This window comes from Acomys russatus, chromosome 28 (genome assembly GCF_903995435.1).
Source record: "Acomys russatus chromosome 28, mAcoRus1.1, whole genome shotgun sequence".
Classification (NCBI taxonomy): domain Eukaryota; kingdom Metazoa; phylum Chordata; class Mammalia; order Rodentia; family Muridae; genus Acomys; species Acomys russatus.
The window spans coordinates 1,388,507-1,412,709 of NC_067164.1; the positions used below are offsets into that span (position 1 = coordinate 1,388,507).

General features: G+C 43.1%; 1 protein-coding gene and 1 non-coding gene across 2 annotated transcripts in view; both read left to right on the forward strand.

Annotated features, from left to right (window-relative positions):
• Cwh43 (cell wall biogenesis 43 C-terminal homolog) overlaps positions 1-24,203 on the forward strand; it is a 51,121-nt gene that overhangs the window by 18,813 nt on the left and 8,105 nt on the right. The window contains exons 10-15 of the mRNA XM_051170645.1: positions 5,770-5,875; positions 7,553-7,688; positions 8,757-8,906; positions 11,999-12,143; positions 16,245-16,306; positions 19,441-19,596. Of these exons, the coding sequence (XP_051026602.1) occupies positions 5,770-5,875; positions 7,553-7,688; positions 8,757-8,906; positions 11,999-12,143; positions 16,245-16,306; positions 19,441-19,596 (755 nt within the window). The remainder of the gene's footprint in view (positions 1-5,769; positions 5,876-7,552; positions 7,689-8,756; positions 8,907-11,998; positions 12,144-16,244; positions 16,307-19,440; positions 19,597-24,203) is intronic.
• Positions 9,201-9,307, forward strand: LOC127211088 (U6 spliceosomal RNA). Its single transcript, XR_007833372.1, has one exon. It is a non-coding gene; the product is annotated as a U6 spliceosomal RNA (small nuclear RNA).

Genomic DNA, 24,203 nt, shown 5'->3' on the forward strand with positions numbered 1-24,203 from the left:
TGTCCTTTGCCTTTATTTTGTTTAGGTGTGTGCCCTGTATCCTTGGTCTCTATCACGAAGGGGTGTGGGATTTTGTCAGAGGCTTTTTCAGGATCTAATGAGATGGTCAAGTGGTTTTATTTTTCTTTCAGTTTGTTTATGTGGTAGATTACATTGATAGATTTTCATATGTTGAACCATCACTACATCTCTTGGATGAAGCCTACTTGATCATGGAGGATGATCTTTTTGAGGTGTTTTTAGATTCACTTTGTGAGTATTTTATTGAGTATTTTTGCATCAATGTTCATGAGAGAGATTGATCTGAAATTATCTTTCTCTGTTGAGTCTTTGTGTAGTTTAGGTATCAGGGTGACTGTATCCTTATAAAATGGATTTAGTAAGGAATGTTCCTTCTGTTTTTATTTTGTGGAATAATTTGAAGAGTATTGGTATTAGCAAATATAGAAAGTCTGGTAGGATTCTGCACTAAAACCACCTGTGCTTTTTGGGTGGTGGGTGGGAGACTTTTAATGACTGCTTCAATTTCCTTAGGGGTTATAACAATTTTCCTTTTTTTTTCAATTTTGTGGAGTACAAGTTTTTAAAATAAGACTTAATGATCCTTTGGATTTCCTAGGTGTCTGTTGTTATTTCCCCTTTTCATTTTTTTTTGCATTTTTTTTTATTAATTTATTCTTGTTACATCTCAATGTTTATCCCATCCCCTGTATCCTCCCATTCCTCCCCCCCCCCATTTTCCCATTATTCCCCTCCCCTATGACTGTTCCTGAGGGGGATTACGTCCCCCTATATATTCTCATAGGATATCAAGTCTCTTCTTGGCTACTTGCTGTCCTTCCTCTGAGTGCCACCAGGTCTCCCCCTCCAGGGGACATGGTCAAATGTGAGGCACCAGAGTATGTGAGAAAGTCGTATCACACTCTCCACTCAACTGTGGAGAATATTCTGACCATTGGCTAGATCTGGGAAGGGGTTTAAAGTTTACCTCCTGTATTGTCCTTGGCTGGTGCCTTAGTTTGAGCGGGACCCCTGGGCCCAAATCTGCCTATCACATTGTTCTACTTGTAGATTTCTAGGACCCTCTGGATCCTTTTATTTTGCTGTTCTCCCATGCGTCTCTCATTTAGAGTCCCAATAGGATGCCTTCCCGTCTGTCCCAGTTTCCCCTTTTCATTTTTTATTTTGTTAATTTGGATATTCTCTCTCTGCCTTTTAGTTAGTTTGGCTAAAGGTTTGTCTATCTTATTGATTTTCTCAAAGAACCAGCTCTTGGTTTTGTTGATTCTTTGTACTGCTCTCTTTGTTTCTATTTTATTGATTTCAGCCCTGAGGGTGGTTATTTCCTGCTGTCTACTCCTTTTGGGCGTGTTTGCTTCCTTTTGTTCTAGAGCTTTGAGGTAAGCTCTTCAGTTGCTAGTATGAGATCTCACTACTTTCTTTATGAAGGCACTTAGTGCTATGAAGTTTCCTCTTAGCACTGCTTTCTTTGTGTCCCATAAGTTTGGGTATGCTGTGCCTTCAGTTTCATTCAATTCTAGGAAGTCTTTAATTTCTTTCTTTATTTTTTCATTGAGTAGAGTTGTTCAGTTTCCACAAGTTTATAGGCTTTCTGTTGTTTCTGAAGTCCAGCTTTAATCCATGGTGGTCTAATAAAATACAGGGAGTTATTTCAATTTTCTTGTACCTATGGAGACTTGCTTTGTGAGCATGTATATGGCCAGTTTTCTGGAAGGTTCCATGAGGTGCTGAGAAGAAGGTAATTTCATTCTTCTTTATGGCTCAATAAAACTCCACTGTGCATTTGTGCTGCATTTTCTTTACTCATTAATCTATGGATGGGCATCTTGGTTAGTTACAAGAATTGGCTATTGTGAATACTACAGCAAATAACATGGATTGATGTTCAAATATGTCTGTGGTATGTTAACTTAGACCCCTTTGGGTAGGCATCCAGGCGTGGTATAGACTGACTGTATGGTGCTTGTGGTTCAGTTTTTGTTGTAGATGTATTTGCTTTTATTTTGTGTATGTGTTTTGCCTGCATGTTGTCTGTACACCATGTATGTGCTTGGTGCCCACAGAGGCCAGAACAGGGCATCAGATCCCCTGGAACTGAAGTTACAGATGGTTGGAGCCTACATGTGGGTGCTGGGAATCAAACCCAAGTTCTATGTAAGAACAGTAAATGTTCTTTTAACCCCTGAACAATCTCTGCAGCCCTGTGGTTTTAGTGTTCTGAGCCACCTCTATACTGGCTTCCACAGTGGGTCTGCTCCTTCACATGCCAGTGAGCAGAGCCTAAAGGGTTCCCGGTCTCCATATTTGTTGTCGTTTGTTCTCAGGACAATGGTCATCTTCACAACACAGCTTTACTTTGTATTTTTCTGATGGCTAATGGTATGTGACACTTTTCCTTGTGCTTATTAGCCATTTACATTTATCCCTTTGAAGAGAATGGTTGGTTTGCTTCATTAACCCGTTTATTACTGGGACAATTTGGGAACTGGTTGTTTAAATGGTTTTGAGTTCTCTATGTATTATAAATACTAGTCTGGTGTCGGATGAATAGCTGACAAAGCTTCTTTCCTGTTGTGTGGGCTGTGCCTTCAACACACTGTTTGTTTGTTGCTATTTATATATCATGATTTTCATTTAATGCTAGACCTGGGTGTAGTGACTTTAAGACCCTGGGTCCCATCTCTTTTATTTTAGGCTGATCACAGAATGTAAAGGTTTAGGAAGTAATAATGGCAACTTGCTCATGCTTTTGAGGTGTAGAGTTATTTTTCCACTAATGATTTAATATAAAATTATAAAAGAAAAGAGTATTTTATATTTGATAGAGATTGCTGACGACATGAATATGAGATTCTTTGATTCAAGGAACATCTGATAAACAAATCTTGATTTTTGTAAATTATGTATATCTTACAGATTGGCATACTGTGGACATTTTATTGTCCTTTGGGTCTTGTAATTTTAAATGTTTAGATGTTCCCCCTCTCTTCCAGAAAGAGACAGAGGCAAGAACAAGTCACTGCAATACTATGTTTTCCATCTGTCCTGGTAAAAAGATAATTGTATTTCATAGTGAAGCCAGAGTTACAGTTTGAGATAAAATAAAGTTTGAGAGTTATCACTGAATTTTAGTAATCTGTACTACCTGGGAAAATGTCTTGATATTAAGTAAAAAGGAATACAAAGGAGGAAGACTAGTTCCATGTTCCTCTGGTTCTCCTCTCTCTGTCTTTTCCCCTCCCCCAAGTAGTGCTCAGCACCAACCCCAGTAACTGTTTCTTATTAAGTGGATAGTAATAAACCATCAATATAAGCACTTTTTGGTTGCTTTTTCTATGTTAGTTATTATTGTTACTATTGATGTCAGCCAGAAATTCTTTTTAAAAGGTTGTTTGAATTTGGTTTATTGTTTGTTTATTCATTCACTTACTCATTTGGCAAGTGTTCATTGACTGCCTCTTGCTGTGCCTGGAGCCAGAGGTACATAGGAGAAGCTGGACAGGATCTCTGCTCTCCCACACTTTGCATTCTACTGGATAAAGATGGTATTGATGAAAACAAATGAAGAAAGGCTCTGGCTGTGGACCAGGTGGCTTTTTAGGAAGCAAGATTGTGAAGTGGAAAGCTAGTGTCTGGGTGGTTAGGGACGACTTCTCTGACGTTTGAGATGAGACTTGAAAGTTGACTAAAAAAAAAAAAAAAGACAGTCAGTTAGCTGTGATTGAGCCAGGCAATGTGTATAAAGGATTGAGTGAGAGGCAGCTTATCGTGTTTATATGCACCTGAGTGGCCTGCATGGCTGAGGTCTTATGGAGTGAAGGATGATACAGGCTAGGGAGCGCCTCATCACACAGGGCTTCACCGTCTCAGTGAGACGTCTGTGAAGGATGAAGTGATAGAGGTGAACATGGCTGCTATAGGCAAAAAATAATGTAGGAGGCTTTTCAGTGTTCCAAGGCCCAAGACACAGGTGATTCACGTGAAGTAATACAGAGAAGTAAAAAGATTTAGAATACATACACACACACACACACACACACACACACACACTTACTCACATACAAACATGCTCACACACATATTCAATACACTCATGCATACTCTTTCTAGCAGATATACACACACATGTGCATACACACATACCCACGCATACACACACACACATATACATACATAAATGTATATATCTGCACACACAAACATCACACACATGTGTACAAACATGGACACACATATAAACATACACCAATGAACAGACTTTCACACATATACACACATGCATTAGTACATACACATGTATACATACGTATACATATATACATACAAACATGAACACACACGTACTCATGTGCACACCTTCATGCACACACATGCACACACATGTATATACACGTCCATGCACACATACACGATATGCATTCATACCCACATATATATGTGCACACATATTTGAGACAGTCTCTCTATGTAGCCTTGGCTACCTGGTAACTCATAGAGATCCTCCTGCCTCTGCCAACTGCTGGGACTGAAGCCTTTTATCGGGTTTGTTATGTGGTGGTGGGCGCTTGGCTGGTGACCTATTACATCTGGGCACATTAGGGGCCATAAACTCATAAACCCTTCAATCCTTCACCTGCCACAAAGCTTATGTCCAAAATGTCCCACGGCTTCCCAAAGTAGCACCACTATGTGGGGTTCAAGTGTTGGAGATCATGAGCCCTAGGCCATAACGTTGAGTAACCACTGGTTTTCCTTGTTTGTTTGTTTGAAATTTATCTTGTTTCTAATTTCATGATGTGTGCATGTACCTGCAAATGAATGTGTGCAATTGAGCGCTAGAACCTTTGCAGGCCAGAGGTGTTGGATCCGCTGCAGCTAGAGTTCCTGGCAGTTGTGAGCCAAAAAATATGCATGCTGGCACCTGAACTCAGTGCACGTTTTTAATGGCTAAGCCACCTCCCCATCCCAAGCCATTAAAAACCAAACAAACAAAAACAGGGACTGGAGAGATGTCTCAGAGGTTAAGAGCACTGGCTGCTCTTCCAAAGGTCCTGAGTTCAATTCCCAGCAGCCACATGGTGGCTCACAGCCATCTATAATGTGATCTGATACCCTCCTCTCTCCTGTAGGTGTACATGGAGGAAATGCACTGTATACATAATAATAAATAAATCGTAAAAAATGTTCATGGATTTCTGCAGTGTTACTGCATATTAATAACCCCCTAGACAGTATTGCTGTGTCTGTGTTTTTAGTTCCATCTGAATTGCTTGCAACTTACTTTAATTCACTCATATGGAAACATACAGCTCAACTTCATCTGTTAAGGCTGTATACGGTTCAGCCGTATGGGTCTAACTTCATGTGTTTATGATATTTTTCTGTGGTGGGATGAATTTATTGGGGGATAGATATTGTTCTAGTCTGTGTAGCAACACATCTACTCTTTTCCCTGTATGGGCAGCTAGGCCACTTCTTTCTATATTTTTCTTATTATAAGCGATGCCTTTTAGAAACGTTTTCCCAAACACTTGTTTGAGGTGCCAAGTTTAAGCTAGCAGTTCACAGATTTACTTTGAGAGGACCGTAGGGTGAGCACCTCATTTTTATGAATTAAATATGACTAAATCTATGGGATTTCCTTTGCTGAAGTGTGGGTTTTGATAGGGGAGAGGCAGAGAAGGCTGGGGGGCTCCAAACTTCCACTGGTCACAGTTATACAAAATTATCACTTTGACAATCCCTCAGGCGCCAGCCAATGTGGTCTCAGCTGCCATCTGGCCTTTCAGGTTTGGCTATGACAACCAGGGCTGGTCAAATCTAGAGCGTTCTGCTCAACTGCTCAAGGAGACAGGTGAGTCTTTCTGGAATTGGCTCCAGGTTTTGAGAAACTGCTGTTGTTCCTTTTTATTTTTGCCAAGTCCCCAGGTCTTAGGCTTGCTGTCTGCGCGCTAAGTCCCTAAAGCGGCTTGCTTCCCTCTGTGGTCAGCCCGGGTTTGTAGCTCTGCACCACGGCTGTCTTTTGGAGAAATTACCTCATTGGTCCTGAACAGCCCCTCCTACTGTGGAGATCCATCTCTTGTTAGAGATGTTCCTGCTGGTCCCTCTTGCCACTTGAGGACCCTGCTGTTGACGACCAGGAGACTATTGGATTACAAAGAAGAAGGAGTTTAATGTGATGAAAATTGTTTTCAGGGGCTGGGGAGATGGCCGAGTGGTTAGGGTCACTGACTGCTCTTCCAGAGGATCCAGGTTCAATTCCCAGCACCCAGGCAGCTCACACCTGTCTGTAACTTCAGTTGCATCCAACACCTTCACACATGCATACACACACAGGCAAAATGCTAAGGCACATAAAATTAAAAAGAAAATTGTTTTCCTAAGCTCCAGGGCCAATCTTATTTGTCTCTGTGACCTTGAGGAGATCCTTGTTATGAAGCATCCCACAGTGTGTGCGGGTGTAGGTTTGCACACTGCATGGCGTGTGCAGCGTGGCAGCAAAGGGATAAAGGTTCTGGCTTCCCCTCATCTGAAGCACAGCTCCTGACGAGTGTCCGGGGTCTCCACAAGCACAGTGCTTTCTTTAGTTGTGATTAGAAGGCTCAGGCACATCAGTCCAGAGTCCAAGAAAAGCTGATAAACTCGTATTTTATATCAATACCATGGAGCTTTTGCCTTGGACTGAGATGCCGCTGTGGGTTGGAGCTGTAGCTTAGTGGGCAGAGTGCTTGCGTACCACACACAGAACCCTGGGTTCAATCCCCATCACTGAGTAAACTAGGCAAGATGGTGCATACCTGTAACCTCAGCACTATGGAGGTAAAGACAGGACAGAGCTTCATCCTTAGCTACATTAAGAGGCCAACCTAGGCTACATAAGGCCCTGTCTCAAAAAATATAAAAAGCCAATATGCACTATTTTACTGTTTCTGAATATAAACTGGGAATTTGTTAAAGACATGAAGATTATTTGAACTTTGGGGAAAAGTGTCAAGAATATTTTTTCAATGAGCCAGGCAGGTGTACCCCTTTGGTCCCAGAACTCAGGAGACAGAGGTAGGCAGATCTCTGAGTTCAAGGCCAGCTTTGTCTATAGAGTAGGTGCAGGACATCTTGGGTTACACAGAGCAACCCTTTCTTGAAAAAAAAAAAAAAAACACAAAAAGTTAACAATGTAGAAAAGTCATACTTTTCTCCATCTTAAGATGTCCCATGCTTTAATTAAATTCTAAGCATCCAGCACAGATTTGAGTCCATTCCTCTTGTGATTCATAAGAATTATTTATTTTGGGGTTAATGAGTAATGGCAAGGGTCAGGAGTAACGCTCTGCTGGGAGTGGTAGTACAGATCTGTAATCCCAGCACTTGGCAGATAGAGGTAGAAGGATCGTGAGTTCAAGGCCAGCCCTGACCTCCAAATGGACCCTTGCCTCAACAAAAACAAAGCAATAACAAAATCCATAAAGTTTTTGCTAACTGCTTTTTATACTGTTTCCTCACTGTCTGCTTTTGGACCTTTCTCCCCAAACAGGTGCAGATTTTATTACCATTTTGGAGAGTGATGCTTCTAAGCCCTACATGGGGAACAACGACTTAACCATGTGGCTGGGGGAGAAATTGGGCTTCTATACAGACTTTGGGCCGAGCACCAGGGATCACACTTGGGGGTGAGGAGACCCTGGGAATTGATGCTGATCAGAGTCCTGAAGCAGCAGCCGCAATGGCTTGGGGTGGGAAGCTGAGGCTGTCCCTGTGGCACAGTGGCTCATCATGGGAGGAAGGGAGGCGCTAACGCCATGTGTAGTCACGAATTTTCTTAGGGGCTGGATGGTTACTGGTTCTTCATGTAGACCAGCCATTCAAGGCTAGAGGGAAGCATCAGTGCCAGGCCATACACATAGCAAGCTGGGCATCTCTGCAAATACCAGCACTCCAGTCCTGAGGGATCCGACTCCCTCTCTCAGCCTCTGTGAGCACAGACAGGTGCACACACATAGGCGTGCACACACATGCACACACAAACATGAATAATAAAGTATTTTAAAAGCATAAAGTTCCAAAATAAAGTAACACTTGAGTTTGCCACCCATTAAGTACTACATTGAATTAATAGAAATAAGCTGATGTATGGACATTGAGTTAGATACTATAAATGACCTAGAGATGACTTAATGCACTCACGAAGACATGCATGGATCATATGTAAATATGGCACGATTTTACATAAGACACTTAAATCATTTGAGCATTTCTGTGTTTATTGGCATCCTGGAGGCAGCCCTCTGTAGACGCTGAGTGATAACTATAAACATGTTCACAAAGAAATAAACTAGACAATCTGAGACTGTGATGTGTGCTACACACGAAGAAAACAAGCTACTGAGCGAGGGGGTGTAGATGGGTAGTGGCGATGGAGGTTGCTAGCGCAACAGCAAAGGTAAAATGGGCTTTTCATTTTATCAATGCTGCCTTTCTCGTGTTTCTGTGGCGTTTGCTGAAACACACTTCGTAATTGTGGTTAGTGACACAGCAAGATGGGCTAAGTGGGCAGAGGGAAATGCACTAGCAAGCCGACTTCCATAGAAGAGGTCCTTGCCACATTCCTGCTCTGAGTGCCCCTCAGTGGGTGCCTGCCATGTTGCCATGGGACATGACTTTTTTAGTGCACTTCCTTCATCTCAGCCGTGTGACAGGCTGAGACCCATACTGTCCTGTTTCTTCTCGTTCTCATGCAGGATTATGGTGCTGTCACGGTATCCAATTGTGAGATCGGAGCATCACCTTCTTCCATCGCCAGTGGGCGAGATCGCACCAGCCATAACCCTGACAGTAAACGTCTCCAACAGACTGGTGGATTTCGTGGTGACACACTTTGGGAATCATGAGTGGGTTTCTGTGGTTTACCTAATAGTATAAAAATGCCAGGAAGTATTATTAACATATTGCTTTGATTTTTAAAAAATGAAATAGCCTTTCTTCCTACTCTTTAAAAAAAAAAGCATCTTTGGTTATTTTCCCTGTGTTTCTGGTTGTACAGGCATGAAATGCAGATGGCTATGTAAGCCCATGACAGCTACCTGGGTAGCAGTTCTCCGTACATGTGTGGCTGTGTTTAATCTTCATGTTGTGTAGGCAAAGTGCCATAGCGGCATCATTTCATAGATGAAGACACTAGGGTTGTGCTCGCTTTGGTAGCTCATATACTAAAATTGGAACGATACAGAGAAGATTAGCATGGCCCCTGCACAAGGATGACACGCAAATTCATGAAGCATTCCATATTTTTGGAAGGATAGCAGGCTACCAAGAAGAGACTTGATACCCTATGAGCATATACAATGGGAGGAAATCCCCCTCAATCACAGTCATAGGGGAGGGGAGTAAGGGGAAAATGGGAGGGAGGGAGGAATGGGAGGATACGAGGGATGAGATAACAATTGAGATGTACACCCTCTCTCCTTACAGGGTTATTGGCACAAATAGCTGTATTGCTGGGATCTGAGGGCACTAAGCGACATTCTTTTCTTTCCTCATGCTTTCACAAACAAGGGATAGGCAGGCAGCACTGGCTATCTACACATATTTACACAGCTAAGCCCTGTCTTCAGCCTCCTTCAGCTGGATTTCTCCAATCTTCTAGGTCCCTGATGGTCTTTCCTGATCTCACTTTGTCCCTGTAGCACTCATCAATCTTTTATGAAAATGCCTGGTCTTTGTCACCTACTTGCTTAGTTATAGATCTGCCCCTTACACCCATCCATGTCTGTACACGACAAGGAATCACATTTCCCAAGGTCCTTTCCCTTCTGGTTTCTAGGTGGATTTAGCCAATGAGAGGCTAGGTAGGAAGAAAGAGAAGCCAGGGCTTTTCTCACTCCTTCTCTGGGCTTTTCCTGACATCTGTGGCAGCAGTCGCGTCTCTTCTGTGGGTTCCGTTCCTTCCTGGGTGGCCCCAGTTCCGTCATGGAAGCCTCTGGATTGTCTCCCTCTATCCAGTGTTGACTTCATGCTGACTCTGTAGTGTCACTTCTGCCTGTCCATCCTCTAGCGGCAGGCATGGTGTTAAGTGTTTCATTGCTGCCCACTCCTGATTGCGTCACTGGTCCCTGATTGGCTTCTTATCTCCCAAGTAACCAATTCCCCCAATTCCCTATATTAAACTCACTTTGTTCGAAACTCCTGAGGTGCCTGGATTCTCCTGATAGGTCATAGCAAGCATGATGTTCCCTTTTTTCTGAGACAATAAGGCCCTCAGGAGCTTAATGTACTTGCCTGTTTATCTGTTTCATGCCCTCAGTAATTAGTATATTAAAGGCAAAGTGCCCAGCCAATATTTGGGCAAGAGAGCAGAGGAGACATTCAGAGAACATTTCGTTGAAGTAACGGTGTGTATTACAAAAGCCTGGGCTGTTCTATGGGCCACAGCTCTCCCTCTTACCAGTGTCCCCAGAGCTTTTATTTGGCCATTAGTTCTTTAGCTGTGGTGCCGGTGGCCAGATCTCACATCCCTGTCACACTTTCTTCTTTTACTTGTGTATGTATTATATTTACTGACCATGTTGGAGAGCAAACAGAGAGCCTTGGTGCATGTGAGGCAAGTGTGTACCATTCAACTACAGCCCACACTTGCCGTAGTTCAGTAACAGTAAAGAAAAGTTGAACAAATTCCGTAGTTGGAATAGAAACTTAAGGATTTGTTTTATGTTCAAGTGTGTGTGTGTGTGTGTGTGTGTGTGTGTGTGTGTGTGTGTGTGTGCGCGCCTGTGAGTGGGGATGTGCACATGAGTGCAGGTACCTGAGGAGGCCAGGAGAGTGTAACAGATGCCTGGATGCTGAAGTCAAAGGTGGTTGTGAGCAAATTCAATTCCTCAGCAAGAGCAGCAAGTGCCCTTCAGTGCTAAGGCCCAAGAGAGCTGTTGGTCTTTGTTGTTTGATTTTGTTTTGCTTTGTGTTTTTTTGAGACAGAGTTTCACGTGTAGGCCCAGCTGTCCTAGAACTCACTCTGTAGAGCAGGCTGACCTCGAACTCACAAAGGTTTGCCTGCCTCTGCCTGCCGAGTTCTGGGACTAAAAAGTTTGCACCGCCATTGTGTGGGCAACCAAGAGAGATTTTTAAATCAACTTGACTCACTGGTTTCTGGAGAAAGGTTTTTCATAGTCAAGAGTTTGTCAGGCCAATTTGAAGTGCTGGTCTGTGTGTTGTTCATTGTAAAAATTTCAGACCTTTTTCCCAACAGAAATCTCTCTAGTTTTGTACCCTGTTTGAGGCAATTTTGGGAGAATTTGGCTATCAGTTCTTTTTATTTTTTTAAATTATTATTCATTTCTTAAGGAATATGAAGGAACTTTATTGGCATACTCAGGGACACATACAAAACAGTTGATCACTCACTGTCTTGACCATGCTCACTTTCATATATAATATATATGTGTGTGTGTGTATATAAAATATATATATTTACCAGTTCAACTTTATTTATTTCATTTTTTCAAATTGTTATTAATTAATTTTTTATTTAATTAATTTATTCAGATTACAACTAAATTGTTATCCCATCACTTGTATCCTCTCATTCCTCCCTCCTTCTTGCTTTCACCCTGTTCCCCTCCCCTACTTCTAAGACTGAGGGGGACCTCCTCCCCCACTATATGGTCATAGGCTATCAAGTCTCATCTTGGTAGCTTGCTTATCCTTTCTTTGAGTGCCATCAGGCCTCCCCATCAAGAGGAGATGATCAAATGTGGTGCACCAGAGTTCATGTCAGAGTCAGTCCCCTCTCTCCACATAACTGTGGAGAATTTCCTGGCCATTGGGTAGATCAGAGTAGAGGTTTGATGTTTACTGCTTGTATTGTCCTTGGTTAGTGCAGTAGTTTGAGCAGATCCCTCGGTTCTTTTTAAAAATTGTTTTACATATAGTTGCATATAATATAATTGTTTTACATGTAATTAAGGAGTCCCTTTTTGCATTGTTTCAGAGATGACCTCGACAGGAAGCTACAGGCTATTGCGGTTTCAAAGCTACTGAAAAACTGCTCGAACCAAGTGATATTTCTGGGCTATATCACTTCAGAGCCTGGTTCCAGAGATTACCTACAGCTCACAGATCATGGCAACATGAAGGTACAACAAGTTTAGTCAGGTCAAATGCTTCTTTATTCCTGTACGCTTAAAAGAAAAAAATCCAACCCAGCGGGGCGTGGTGGCACACACCTGTAATCCCAGACTCAGGGAGGCAGAGGCAGGTGGATCTCTGTGAGTTCGAGGCCAGACTGGTCTACAAAGTGAGTCCAGGACAGCCAAGGCTACAGAGAAACCCTGTCTCAAAAAAAAAAAAAAAAAAAAAGAAAAAAGAAAAAAAGAAAAAGAAAAAGAAAAAAGAGTGATGTCTAATTGAGTGTCAGACAAAGCGACAAATCAGAGAAAGTGTTAACAGAAAGGATATGCTCAATATTCAGGAGAAGAGAGAGGGAAGGGAAACTACTTAAGGGACCAGCACACACACACACACACACACACACACACACACACACACACACACACACACAGAGAGAGAGAGAGAGAGAGAGAGAGAGAGAGAGAGAGAGAGAGAGAGAGAGAGAGAGAGAACACAATTGGAGGTCAGAGGCCAGCATCAAGTGTCTTCCTCCATTGTTTTTCACATTATTTTAAGACAGTGTCTCTCACTGAACCTGGAGCTCATGGGATAGACCCTGGGATCTGCTTATATATGCTTTCCCAGGGCTAGCATCAGAAGTGCATTCCAGCTGTGCCCAGATTCTCAGGCCTAGCATCACAAGTGCATTCCAGCTGTGCCCAGATCCCCAGGGCTAGCATCACAAGTGTGTTCCAGCTGTGCCCAGATTCCCAGGGCTGGCATCACAAGTGTGTTCCAGCTGTGCCCAGATCCCCAGGGCTAGCATCACAAGTGTGTTCCAGCTGTGCCTAGATTCCCAGGGCTGGCATCACAAGTGCCTTCCAGCTGTGCCCAGATTTTTATATGTGTGCTGGGGATCTGAACCCAGGGATGTGTGGCAAGCCCCTTTCCAATGGAGTCACCTTCCCAGCACCCTGACAACTTCATATATTCTCTACATAGCCCGTGCTTTAAATGAACAGAACACACTGGCTGGTTCACTATCTGTGCTGTGGACAAGGCTTAGTGCTTTACGCAGGGCCAGTGAGCTGTTTCTTGGGTACTACAGCATTTGGCTCAGGACCATGGCTTCTACACTTGGCCTGACTGGCTTCCTCCCTCTTTTGTCCTCTAGGACTTGACCTCCTAAGTGGCACAAGTGCCCAGGGAGATGCTGTTGTAACTGTGCTTAGAAAATGAAATCTGACACACTGTCAAGGCTAGTTAAAAGGAAGCATGTGAGTAAAAGCTGAGAGGGAGCATCAGAAAGAGTGGCTTCCAACGCACACAGGGCCTTACCATCGAGCTCTCAGGAAATAATATACAAGCCAAATACCCAAGAGACGGATCCGCGCACCAGAATACGATGCGCATTCCTTTATAGTGAGAACACAGTTGCTGTGTTTGGTTAGGCTCAGCAGAGACTTCTGTCCTTTCTGTTTTGAACCTCGTGTCTGGAGATGTATCTGTAGAGAAGGGACCAGTTTTACCACTCTAACTATCCTTAGAACAATGTGAAGGAAAATAGTATTGCAAAGAGGATGAACTCAGCTTTGGGCTGAGTTTGGGGCGTGTGCGTGGCCTAGTGGAGAGATCCAAAGGACGAGAGGTTAATCAGGGTTAGAGATAAGGGTCAAGGACACAGGCAATCCTGCATGGCACCAGTGTGGACGCCCTTCCTTGAGGGGCTTAAGAAGTGCAAGAGTATATCCCATTTGATTCTTTCTGCTTCTGGGTTAACTCACTCATTATGATCATTTCTAGCTCAATCCATTTATCCACAAATTTCGGGAATTCCTTGTTTTTAATAGCTGAGTAGTATTCCATAGTGTAAATGTACCACAGTTTCTTTATCCACTCTTCTACTGAGGGACACTTAGGCTGTTTCCAGGTTCTGGCTATTACGAATAAGGCTGCTATGAACATGGGTGAGCAAATTTTCTTGTAACAAGAATAAATTAATAAAAAAAAAACTGATCAGAAAAATAAACTTTATATATATGATATATATGTAAGTATATACAGTGTATATGCTATCATATATAGAGTACATATTCATATGCATGTAGTGAATATTAGCTATATGCTGTATATCAATACACATATATGCTATACATAATTAATATGTATAATATATATCATGGTCAATATATAATAATTTACATGTCAAAAAAAAAAAAAAAAGAAGTGCAAGAGGACACAGAAAGGCGCCTCTGCGGCTCCAGCTTGTGTTGCCACAGTGCACCTGGTGCTGGGTAGTTTATGAAGAAAACATGTTTGCCTCATGGTTTCGGAGGCTGGCATCATGGGATTGGGCAGCCCTAATCTATTCAGCCTCTGGTGAAGGCTATCCCACCACATCATAACACACTGGATGAAAGGTAAAAGGAAACGGCCCTAGGAAGGGGGGCGGGGCACAGGGAGTAGCTGCATTCGTGACAGCTGGCTCTGGTCTAGTTAGATGTAGCTGCCCCTGTGAGACCAGTGTTAGTCCCTTCTGAAGGAGGCGCCCCATGACTTCACCACTTTCTACTAGGCCCTGGCCTACAGGGTTTCCACATCTCAACGTGGCCTTAATGGAGCGCAAGCTTCCATCCCATGATGCCTTGGGGGATGTGTTTAAACCCTATCCAACTGATAGCTATTAAGGCGTGTTGAGGAAGAGAAAGCACCAAACTCAGGAAAGAGCCTGGGAGAGCTCAAAAGAGTCAAAGGAAAACCTAGGGCTTATCAGTTTTCCCTCTGAGAAATGGGTGCAAGCCTTGCTTTTCATGTGGTCTGCTGTTGGTTTCCTGTATTAATGGTTAAATGCTATTTTGATTGGCAATGCAGTCTGATACTGTTTTTCTACAAGGGAATTAAGTTACGTATAGAGGAATTTTAATCATATATGCTCGGATGAATAGATTTTTCTCCTTAAGAAATGAATAATTAAATTCTCTAGTCTTAAAATTTTACAACATCGTATAAAATCCTAATGAAGTGAAATAACAGTTAAACACATTCACAGCTGATGAGCCCTGGCATCTATAGCTAAATGACTAAATTATTATCTCTTTCCTAAGACAAACAGAACATTATTTCTTCTATTTATTTGCTTTTTACATTTATTAACATTTTAAACCTAATTTCTAAGATTTATTTATGCTGTCTTTTGTATGCAAATGCTATCTGTAATGTAAACAGCAATACAATTAACATCCAGTTGTGTATCATGTAGCAAATAAAAATCATAAATTGTGGCGCAGTTTTAGTAATATAAAATATATTTTAAATTAAATTTTAATAGTTGAAATTTAGAGGTGGTCAAGAGTCAAGAATATAAATTTTTTATTTATAGGCTATTTAAAAAGAAGGAAGCAGAGATTTTTTTCTTTCATCCACAAAGCCCACATTTATAGTTTTTTCCAATACATAGAAAAGTAAATCTCTCTTCTTTTCTGATGAAAAATGAGCCTGGTTTCAAGCCCTCAACATCAAAAGACTCTTGATTGCTCCTGAATGTGTCCATGATTCAATTTAGGAAACGCAGACCAAAGCCAAACACCAGGTTTTGTGCTAAGTAGCCCCAGTCAACTGGAGATCTGTAGATGTGAGCCCCTCTGCACAGAGGCAAGGGAAGGAAAAGGGAAGGGACCAGGGCTTTGCTCATCCTTCCAATGTGCATCCTTTCAAACAAGCCACTGTGGCTCCTGGGTGTAGCAGATGTGCAGAGCCGGGTTGGAAGGGCTGAGGATTGGTATGAAGGCTCTCCGTTCCACTGGGAGTTATAGACTTGGAGAGCTGCAGGAGGGGAGATCACAGTGTAAGCACCGACTTACCCATCTTTCTGTGTAATCTCTGTGTTCCTGGTATCAGTTTAGAGACAGAGGGGGGCATAGTAACTACTCAAAAACCACCTCCAGAGAGAATGAATAATCCACGCATGGAGGATCAGTAGGAGGGTGGTGGGAAAATAATCTGCGCCTTAGTTCACCTTCCTTCCTTCCTTTTCTTTCCCCCTCTTTTCTTCTCTTTTTGTCTTTTTAGGTAATTCAAAGTAGGGCATTGTTTTCTATGTTTTAAGTGTTCTCTCTGCTCTTGAATAGGACATTGACAGCTCAGATCGCGACAGATGGTGCGAGTACATCATGTACCGGGGCCTGACCAGGTGAGCACCAGCATAAACAAAACAAAAGCCTATAAATTCTAGAAGGCAAGGTGTCATAGAAGCAATTAATTTTTTCCTGTTCTTTATAAATCTTGATTTTTGTTGGTTACACTATTTAACAGTTTTGACATCTAATAGTTCAAGAAGGCAGAACTACATAAGCAACTTTAATGATATCATAAGGGCATTGTAAACTATTTAATACAGTAGTATTTGACTAATTCACAGTAAGAACGGTACCACTGGGAGGTGATCCTTCCAGGTACAGGGACCAGAGAGTGCAGAGGCCCTAACACAAGTGTTAGTGTGTGTTGGGGTTGGAAGAGGAGTTAACATTGTCAGGGAGGGAGGGGAGCAGACCAAGAAAGGTTCTATGGACTCTTATGAAGGACTTTAAGTAGAAGCATGGTGGTGACCTTACTGGCCCTTGGACCACACACCTACTTGGCTCGTGTACTTACTGAAGGAAGTCCAGGGAACCATTTTGGGGCAATAAAGGTCATTCTGGTTATAACACTGGTTTAAAGACCCTAAGTGGCCCAGGCAGAGAGCTGCAGGACAGCTAGCCTGACTACTGCCACAATGTTTCCAAAGAGCTATGGTAGAAGAACCAGATGCTCCATAAAGTGTTTCATATTGAAGACTGAGAACACTGTTTCTATTTCGTTCTGCATTCAGGTATTTGTTTGTCATAGGACATCAGGACTCTAGAAAATAAACTCTGATGTAGACTAAATAGGTGTAGCAGTTGCAAGTTGCCAAAATGATAAGCCATCAGACACAGCATATTTATGATAATTGGTCTCTCCCTCCCTCCCTCCCTCCCTCCCTCCCTCCCTCTCTCTCTCTCTCTCTCTCTCTCTCTCTCTCTCTCTCTCTCTCTCTCTCTCTCTCTCTCTCTCTCTCCTTTCTAGAACCTGTGCAACCAAGGCATCAGGGTTGGTGTCTGGTGAGGGCTCTCCCTTTGGGTGATACAGGGTTGCCTTCTTGTCCAGGGATCCCATGGCCCCTCCTTGCTGTATGCCTTTTAAGCGTTGTCTCTCAATCACCCTGTTCACTGCCCTGCACTTAGTAGTCATAAATAACAGCTGAACAGGGTTGGAGAGATGGCTCAGTGGTTAAGAGCACTGGCTGCTCTTCCAGAGGTCCTGAGTTCAATACCCAGCACCTACATGGTACCTCACAACCATCTACAAGGTGATCTGATGTGGGTGTATATGCAGATAGAGCACTCAAAAAATAAATAAATTAACTAAAATAATAATAATACCCGAACAACAAGAGGAGCCTCCCTGCTTCAGGAAGTTATTTATATAGTCATATTCCTATTCCTTATCGTAAAGGACTTAAGGAAGATCGTTGAAGGTCATGTCTATGAAACAGGCTAAGACTTTGATCTTAAAGATTTGGGAAAGAAACAGCCTGGATTTGTCAGATAGTGACTTAGAATTAACCGGAGCTCCAGTGCCTGAGCTTAGCCCAAAGCCTTAACCTGTGTGACAGCTTTGATCTCCATCTGACATGGCCACAGGTCTTGTCCCTCTTTGTCATGGGAAGGTGAGCTGCCTCCCCAACCCTGCTTCCTGCTTGCTGTTTCTTTCTCGTAGGGTTTCCAGTATCAGCGTTCCTGTCCCCCCACTCTGGCTGGTGCCCCATTTTCTTTTATCTTTCCATGGCATGTGCTCTACACAGGAGCCATCTCAGATCTCTGCCTCAACCCATCTGGTGGATTCCAATTTCCCTCCTCTCCCTCCCTCTGGCATAGGAATCTGAGTCCTCATAGGTGTGTGCAGGGAGGGTTTCTGCCATCTGCATCCCTCTCTCCTCACAGGTGTGTGCAGGGAGGGTTTTGCCATCTGCATCCCTCTCTCCTCACAGGTGTGTGCAGGGAGGGTTTTGCCATCTGCATCCCTCTCTCCTCACAGGTGTGTGCAGGGAGGGTTTTGCCATCTGCATCCCTCTCTCCTCACAGGTGTGTGCAGGGAGGGTTCTACCATCTGCATCCCTCTCTTTTCACAGGTGTGTGCAGGGAAGGTTCTGCCATCTGCATCCCTCTCTCCCAAGTTCTTTGCCTTTCACATTCTCCCTTCACTGTTGCTGCAACTGATCACACCCCCCCACACACACACATTCCTACCTACCGCTGAGCCTTTGTCTTACTTATCCCTTCCCCTACACTCACTCCAGCGTCTGTCTTGCATGCTCCTTATCATCCAGTGTCTTGTTCCATGGTTACTTTTCAAAGAGCTGCTTTGTGAGCATGCTCTGTGAGGCAGCAATGTCTGCCGATCAGCACTCCTTACTCCCTGGACTTTCCCACGGGGCTTGTCAGTCACCACCTGATAGATTTTGTACACACACACTTGTTGAATTTGTCCTCCAACTAGAACCTATGGTCAGTGAGAGCAAGGACTTCATTTTACTACCTGCTTACCTCCCAAAACATAAAATACCGTGACACAACTTTACTTCATCAAATCCCTAAGCGAGTGAAAACTATGCAAATATCCTTTTTGGAAGAGACCAAATCTAGATGATTGACAAGAAACTCCTTCTTGCCAAGGTCCCCCACTTTCCCGCCTGAGGACTTTGCTAGGAACTGTTTGGATAATGTCTACAAGTTGTTTTGACTTTTCCAGAGAGCCGAAAACTCTAACCCAAACAGGATGTAGAATAATTTTTCAGACATAGAAAATCTTTGATTTTAGACTAGTAAATGTGCCTAGAAATATACATGAGATATTTGGATTTTGAAAGGTAAGAACATTTACGCATGCACTTCTGTCATTCTGAAAGAATCCTGTTATTAACTCAAAGCATAATTATATGGAAAGCAGTTTGTGTCCCTAGAGTGTTTATTCCAGTACAAAAGTAGAGCAAGGTTGCTAGGTGGAGTTAATTAAATCTGTGCACACATTCCTTATTTATTTACCATTTCTGTTAATATTTAGGGTATTAAGTCAAGTTAATTCTAACCATGATACCAACTTAGAGCCAAATTAGAAACAGGAAACTAGCCTAATCCGGAAGGTGTTAGCCATTACATTCTCTGGATTTTGGTTGGGCCTTTGCTATACTCACCAGAGTATTTTCATAATGAAACTTTTTACAAACCATTTCTAATTCTGCTCCAGGTTGGGTTATGCAAGAATTTCTCATGCTGAGCTGAGTGACTCTGAGATTCAGATGGCCAAATTCAGGATCCCCGATGACCCTGCCAATTACAGAGACAACCAGAACGTGGTCATAGACTACAGGGCAGTTCCCAAGAGCATCCAATTCAACCCCAGGTGAGTGAGGGCCTCAGCGAGCGCCTTTCTACTGTAGACAGCAAATACAAGCTGCCATGTGCCCTAACAGAGCCCGCATAGCCCCTCATGTGAGCTCAAAATTGTGGTAGATTCTAGACCCTTATTTCAAATACAGGAAGCCACGATAAAGATTCTGACTCATGGGTTGAAATCATAATCTTTGCTTTCTGGAACGAAGAAATGGGTTGTAGCCCTAACCTCAAGAAAAATGTCCCATTGTCATTACCACTATCAATCACTACCACCATCATCATCGTCACCATCACCAGCAGCGCTACCACCATCAACAGCATCATATCACCACCACTACTGCCACCACCACTATCACCACCATCGTCATCACCACGGTTACCACCATCATCATCATCATCATCAACATCACCATTCATATGACCATGACAGTGACTATTTGAGCATCCTGTCCCCGGATCTCAGCTCTGTTCTAGATTCTCTATGTGTTACCTCAGCTTAACTCACTGGGTCATTAACTGTTGTTACCAACATCTTGTAGAGGGGGCAGTTCAGGCTGCGGAATATCGCTACATTCCGCATAAAGGACTAGTCCCAAGAGAGCAAGTCCATTGGCACCACGGGCTTGCTGTGATTTCTCACTGGCTGCACCTTCCTCTCAGCCTGAGGGCATTTGAAGACTGTCCTGCTTAGTCTTGCCCCAGCTCAACTTGTTAGCACTCCCTGTGGCGGTGCTTGGTTTGAGGACTTAAAAAAAAAGTCTCCCCAAGTTATTCTAATGGGCAGTTCACACCGCGGGGGTGATTCTCTTACGCTGCAGGCATTCTACAATGAAAGAGGTACTGAATTTCACTTTGCTTAGTTTTTAATAGTGGTTGTCCAAGAGATCTGTCTGTTGTCAAGCATATGGTCTGAGTATGTGCTCTTTTCTCTGCCACAGTGGATGGGGAGACAGGACTTTCATGTCAACCCCGGCACTGAGCATGCCCTAGACATTTTCATCACTGGGCATTTCTACGTGACTAGGTCATAGCTGCAACAGTTTCTTAGACTTTGTCAGGGACAAAACTGCACTTCATTTCATCTGGTTGCTTCCTCGTGCATCCCGGGAGGAGACTGCACCAGAGGGTAGTGATTAATGTAAGGAGAGGGAAAAGCCAGCCTTGCTTTACTACTGTATTTCTCTCCTGCCGTGTAAGTGCTGGTGGAGTCAGCCTCCATGTTCTTGCTGGAGAAGACAGGCAGGACTGCATGTCAGTAGCCCAGGACAAGTTTAAACTTCAAAGTGCAGTTCCTACTGAACACGGATCACTTTTAGAACACATGTCTTAGTTAGAACTTCTATTGCTACGATGAAAAAAACAAGACCAAAAACAAGTTGGGGAGGAAAGGGTTTATTCCATGTATGCCTCCACATCACAGTTCATCATCGAAGGAAGTCAGGACAGAAACTCAAGCAGGGCAGGACCCTGGAGGCAGGAGCTGATGCAGAGGCCATGCAGGGTACTGGCTTACTCTTCATGGCTTGTTCAGCCTGCTTTCTTATAGAACCCAGGGCCACCACCACAGAGGTCACCTCCCCACCACCACTACAATGGACCAGGCCTTCCCGCTTGAATCACTAATTAAGAAAATACTCTAAAGGCTTGCTTGTAGCTCAGTCTTATGGAGGCATTTTCTCAACTGAGGCTCCCATCTCTCAAATCACTCTAGTTCATACCAAGTTGATATAAAACTAGCCAGCATGGGCTCCATCTTTTTGCTGAATGAGATGACTTCCTAAGTGGAAAATAAAACTTTTGGGCAGAGACAATGTCTTTTTTTTCTTTATTTTTCACATACCAGGAGTGTGGCAAGAGCCCCCAAAACCTATTTTTAGTGAGTCACAACTGCAGATTGAGCCAAAACAGCTGTGGTTGAGCTAGACCTATTTTCTTGCTCAGTTACAAGAGTGAGGAAGGCATGGCGGGGGGGGGGGGGGAAGACCTGTCTCTGTTACTAAATCCTGCTCAGGGCTCTTGAGATACAGTATTTCAGTAGTCTTAAATATTTGCTGTATCATTATTAACTTTTGTCACAATGCCTTAGACGTAGACAGACTACTTACCTGTAAAATTGAAGTCACATCCTTTGACCTGTGCCTTCTGCCAGCCAGCCTCAGGTGACCACTGCTACCATGCTCTCTGCTTCTGCAAGTATAACTTTTAAAAAGCTCTACATGAGAAAACATGCTCCCTTGTGCTTCTACTCTCTCTCCCCCAACTCCTTTCTCCTGGAGTTCAAACAGGCTAGATAAGCACTCAGCCACCTAGCTGTGCCTCAAGTCCTTGTTTTGTTTTTAAATTTTTATTTGAAACAGGGTCTCCCTGTGTTGTTCAGGATGACCTTGAACTTGCTATCTAATCCAGGCTGGCTTTGAACTGGCAATTCTCCTGCCTCTGTTTCCCAAGTGCTGAGATGACAGCCTGAGCTCCAGGTGACTGGTTAGGTCACTGATCATAATGCCTCTAGGTTCATCCATGGTACAGCAGAAGATGGAATTTGCTTCTTTTTAACGGCTGAGTAATATTCCAGTGTGTGTGGTCACAGGTCAGCCTTGGATGCATCACTCCTAATCCCTCAGGAGCTGTTCTTGTTGTTTGAAATAGTTTCACACTACCTGGAGTTCACCGATTAGGCTAAATGGGCTGGGCCAGCACTCCTCTTCGATCTGCCTGTCCCTGTCTCTCCAGTACTTGGAAGACAAGAACATGCCACCACACCTGACTTTTAAAATGTGGCTCTTACTTCCCCTTGGTGGGGAGGCCCGTGCCACTCAGAGGAAGAATAAGCAGGCTACCAAGATGAGACTTGATAGCCTATGACCATATGGTGGGGGAGGAGGTCCCCTTTGGTCACAGACCTAGGGGAGGGGAATAGGGTGAAAGTGGGAGGGAGGGAGGAAGGGGAGGATACAAGTGAGGGGAAAACAATTGAGCTGTAATCTGAATAAATCAATTAAATAAAAATAAATAAATAAAAGGTAGGTCTTAGGAGTCAAACTCCATGGTTACCTAGCAAGCATTTTACTGACAGAGCTATCTCCCTGGACCCCCCCTTTAAAATCCAACTTTTAAGTTAGCATACAAAGTCACGGGTTTCATTACGGAATTTTCAAACATAATGTATCCTTCTGTTCTTATTCATTCTCTTCCCCTCTGCCATCCTCCTGCTCTCCTTCTCCCAGGCGGCGTGATGGAGTCACGTCACAAGTATTCATTGCTGTCTGTTCCTCATCTCCTCGCCCTCCTCTTCCTCTCATCCACACTCCCCTTTACAGTGTTCATCCCACACAGACACACACACATACACACACACACACACACACACGTGCACATTTCAATCTCTATTTCACACATTAAACATGTGGTACCTGTCTTTTTGAGTCTGGCTTATTTTATTATAATGATTTGCTGTTGCATCTACTTTCTGAAGACATTATGATTTCAGTTTTTCTCTTTGACTGAGTAAGATTCCATTGTGTGTATATGCCACATGTTTTTTTTTCATCCACTCATAGGTTCTGCACACTGAGGTAGGTTCCATTTCTTGGCTATTGTGGGTAGAGAGGTCATACATGTGCATGTGCAGGTGGTCTCTGTGGAATGTCCATTTGTGGTCTTTTGGGTGTATACCCAGGTGTGCTATGGATAAGCCATATGGTAATTCCATTTTTAGCTTTTTGAAAAGCCTCCACACGGATTTCCATAGTGACTACCCATGTTTGCATCCCCTTCAGCAGACCAGAAGTATCCTCTTCCCCCATATCTTCACCAGCCTTTATTGTCACTTATTTTCCTGAGGATAGTCATTTTAATTGGAGTAAGATGGAATCTCCAAGCCGTTTTAATGTTCATTTCCCATACGATTGAGGGTATTGGATACTTTTTCAAATATTTTGTTGGCTTTTCATGTTTCTTCATTTGGGAACTGTATATTCATTTAACTAGCTCAATTTACTGCTTGGGTGGTTTTTTATATTTATTTTTTACAGTTCTTTCATATATACTAGACATTAATTACCTGGCTGATGTATAGCTGGCAATGTTTTATTTTTTGTTTTTTGTTTTTTTGTTTTCAAATTTTGGAGTTTTTTCCCCCCCTGTATTCTGGTGATGGTTTCATTTGCTGTGCAGAACCTTTAAGCTTTGGGCAGCCCCACTTGCCAGGTCTGCTGGCTCCTGTCTGGACTGCTGCGGTCCTTGTCAGGAGGTTCATCGCCTCACCTGTGTCCTTGAGTGTTTTGCCTATGTTTTCTTCTGGCAATTTCAAAGTTTCAGGCCTCCAGTGGATTCTGAATTGATTCTGGAGCAAAATGAGGCCCTAGTTTCATTCTTCCAGATGTGGAAATTCAGTTTTTTTGGACCACTTGTTGAAGAGACCATCTTTCCCCAGTGTGTGCTTTTTGACACTTTGTTGGCAATTAAGTGGCTATAGCTTGTGTGGGTTGATTGCTGCATCTTCTATTCTACTCCCCTGGATTAAATGTTAGTTTCTGTGCCAATGAAGGAGAAAAAGGTAAAAGATGTGAGGAGGGAAGAATAAATAATAAATGAACACAAAAAGAAAAAATTAAA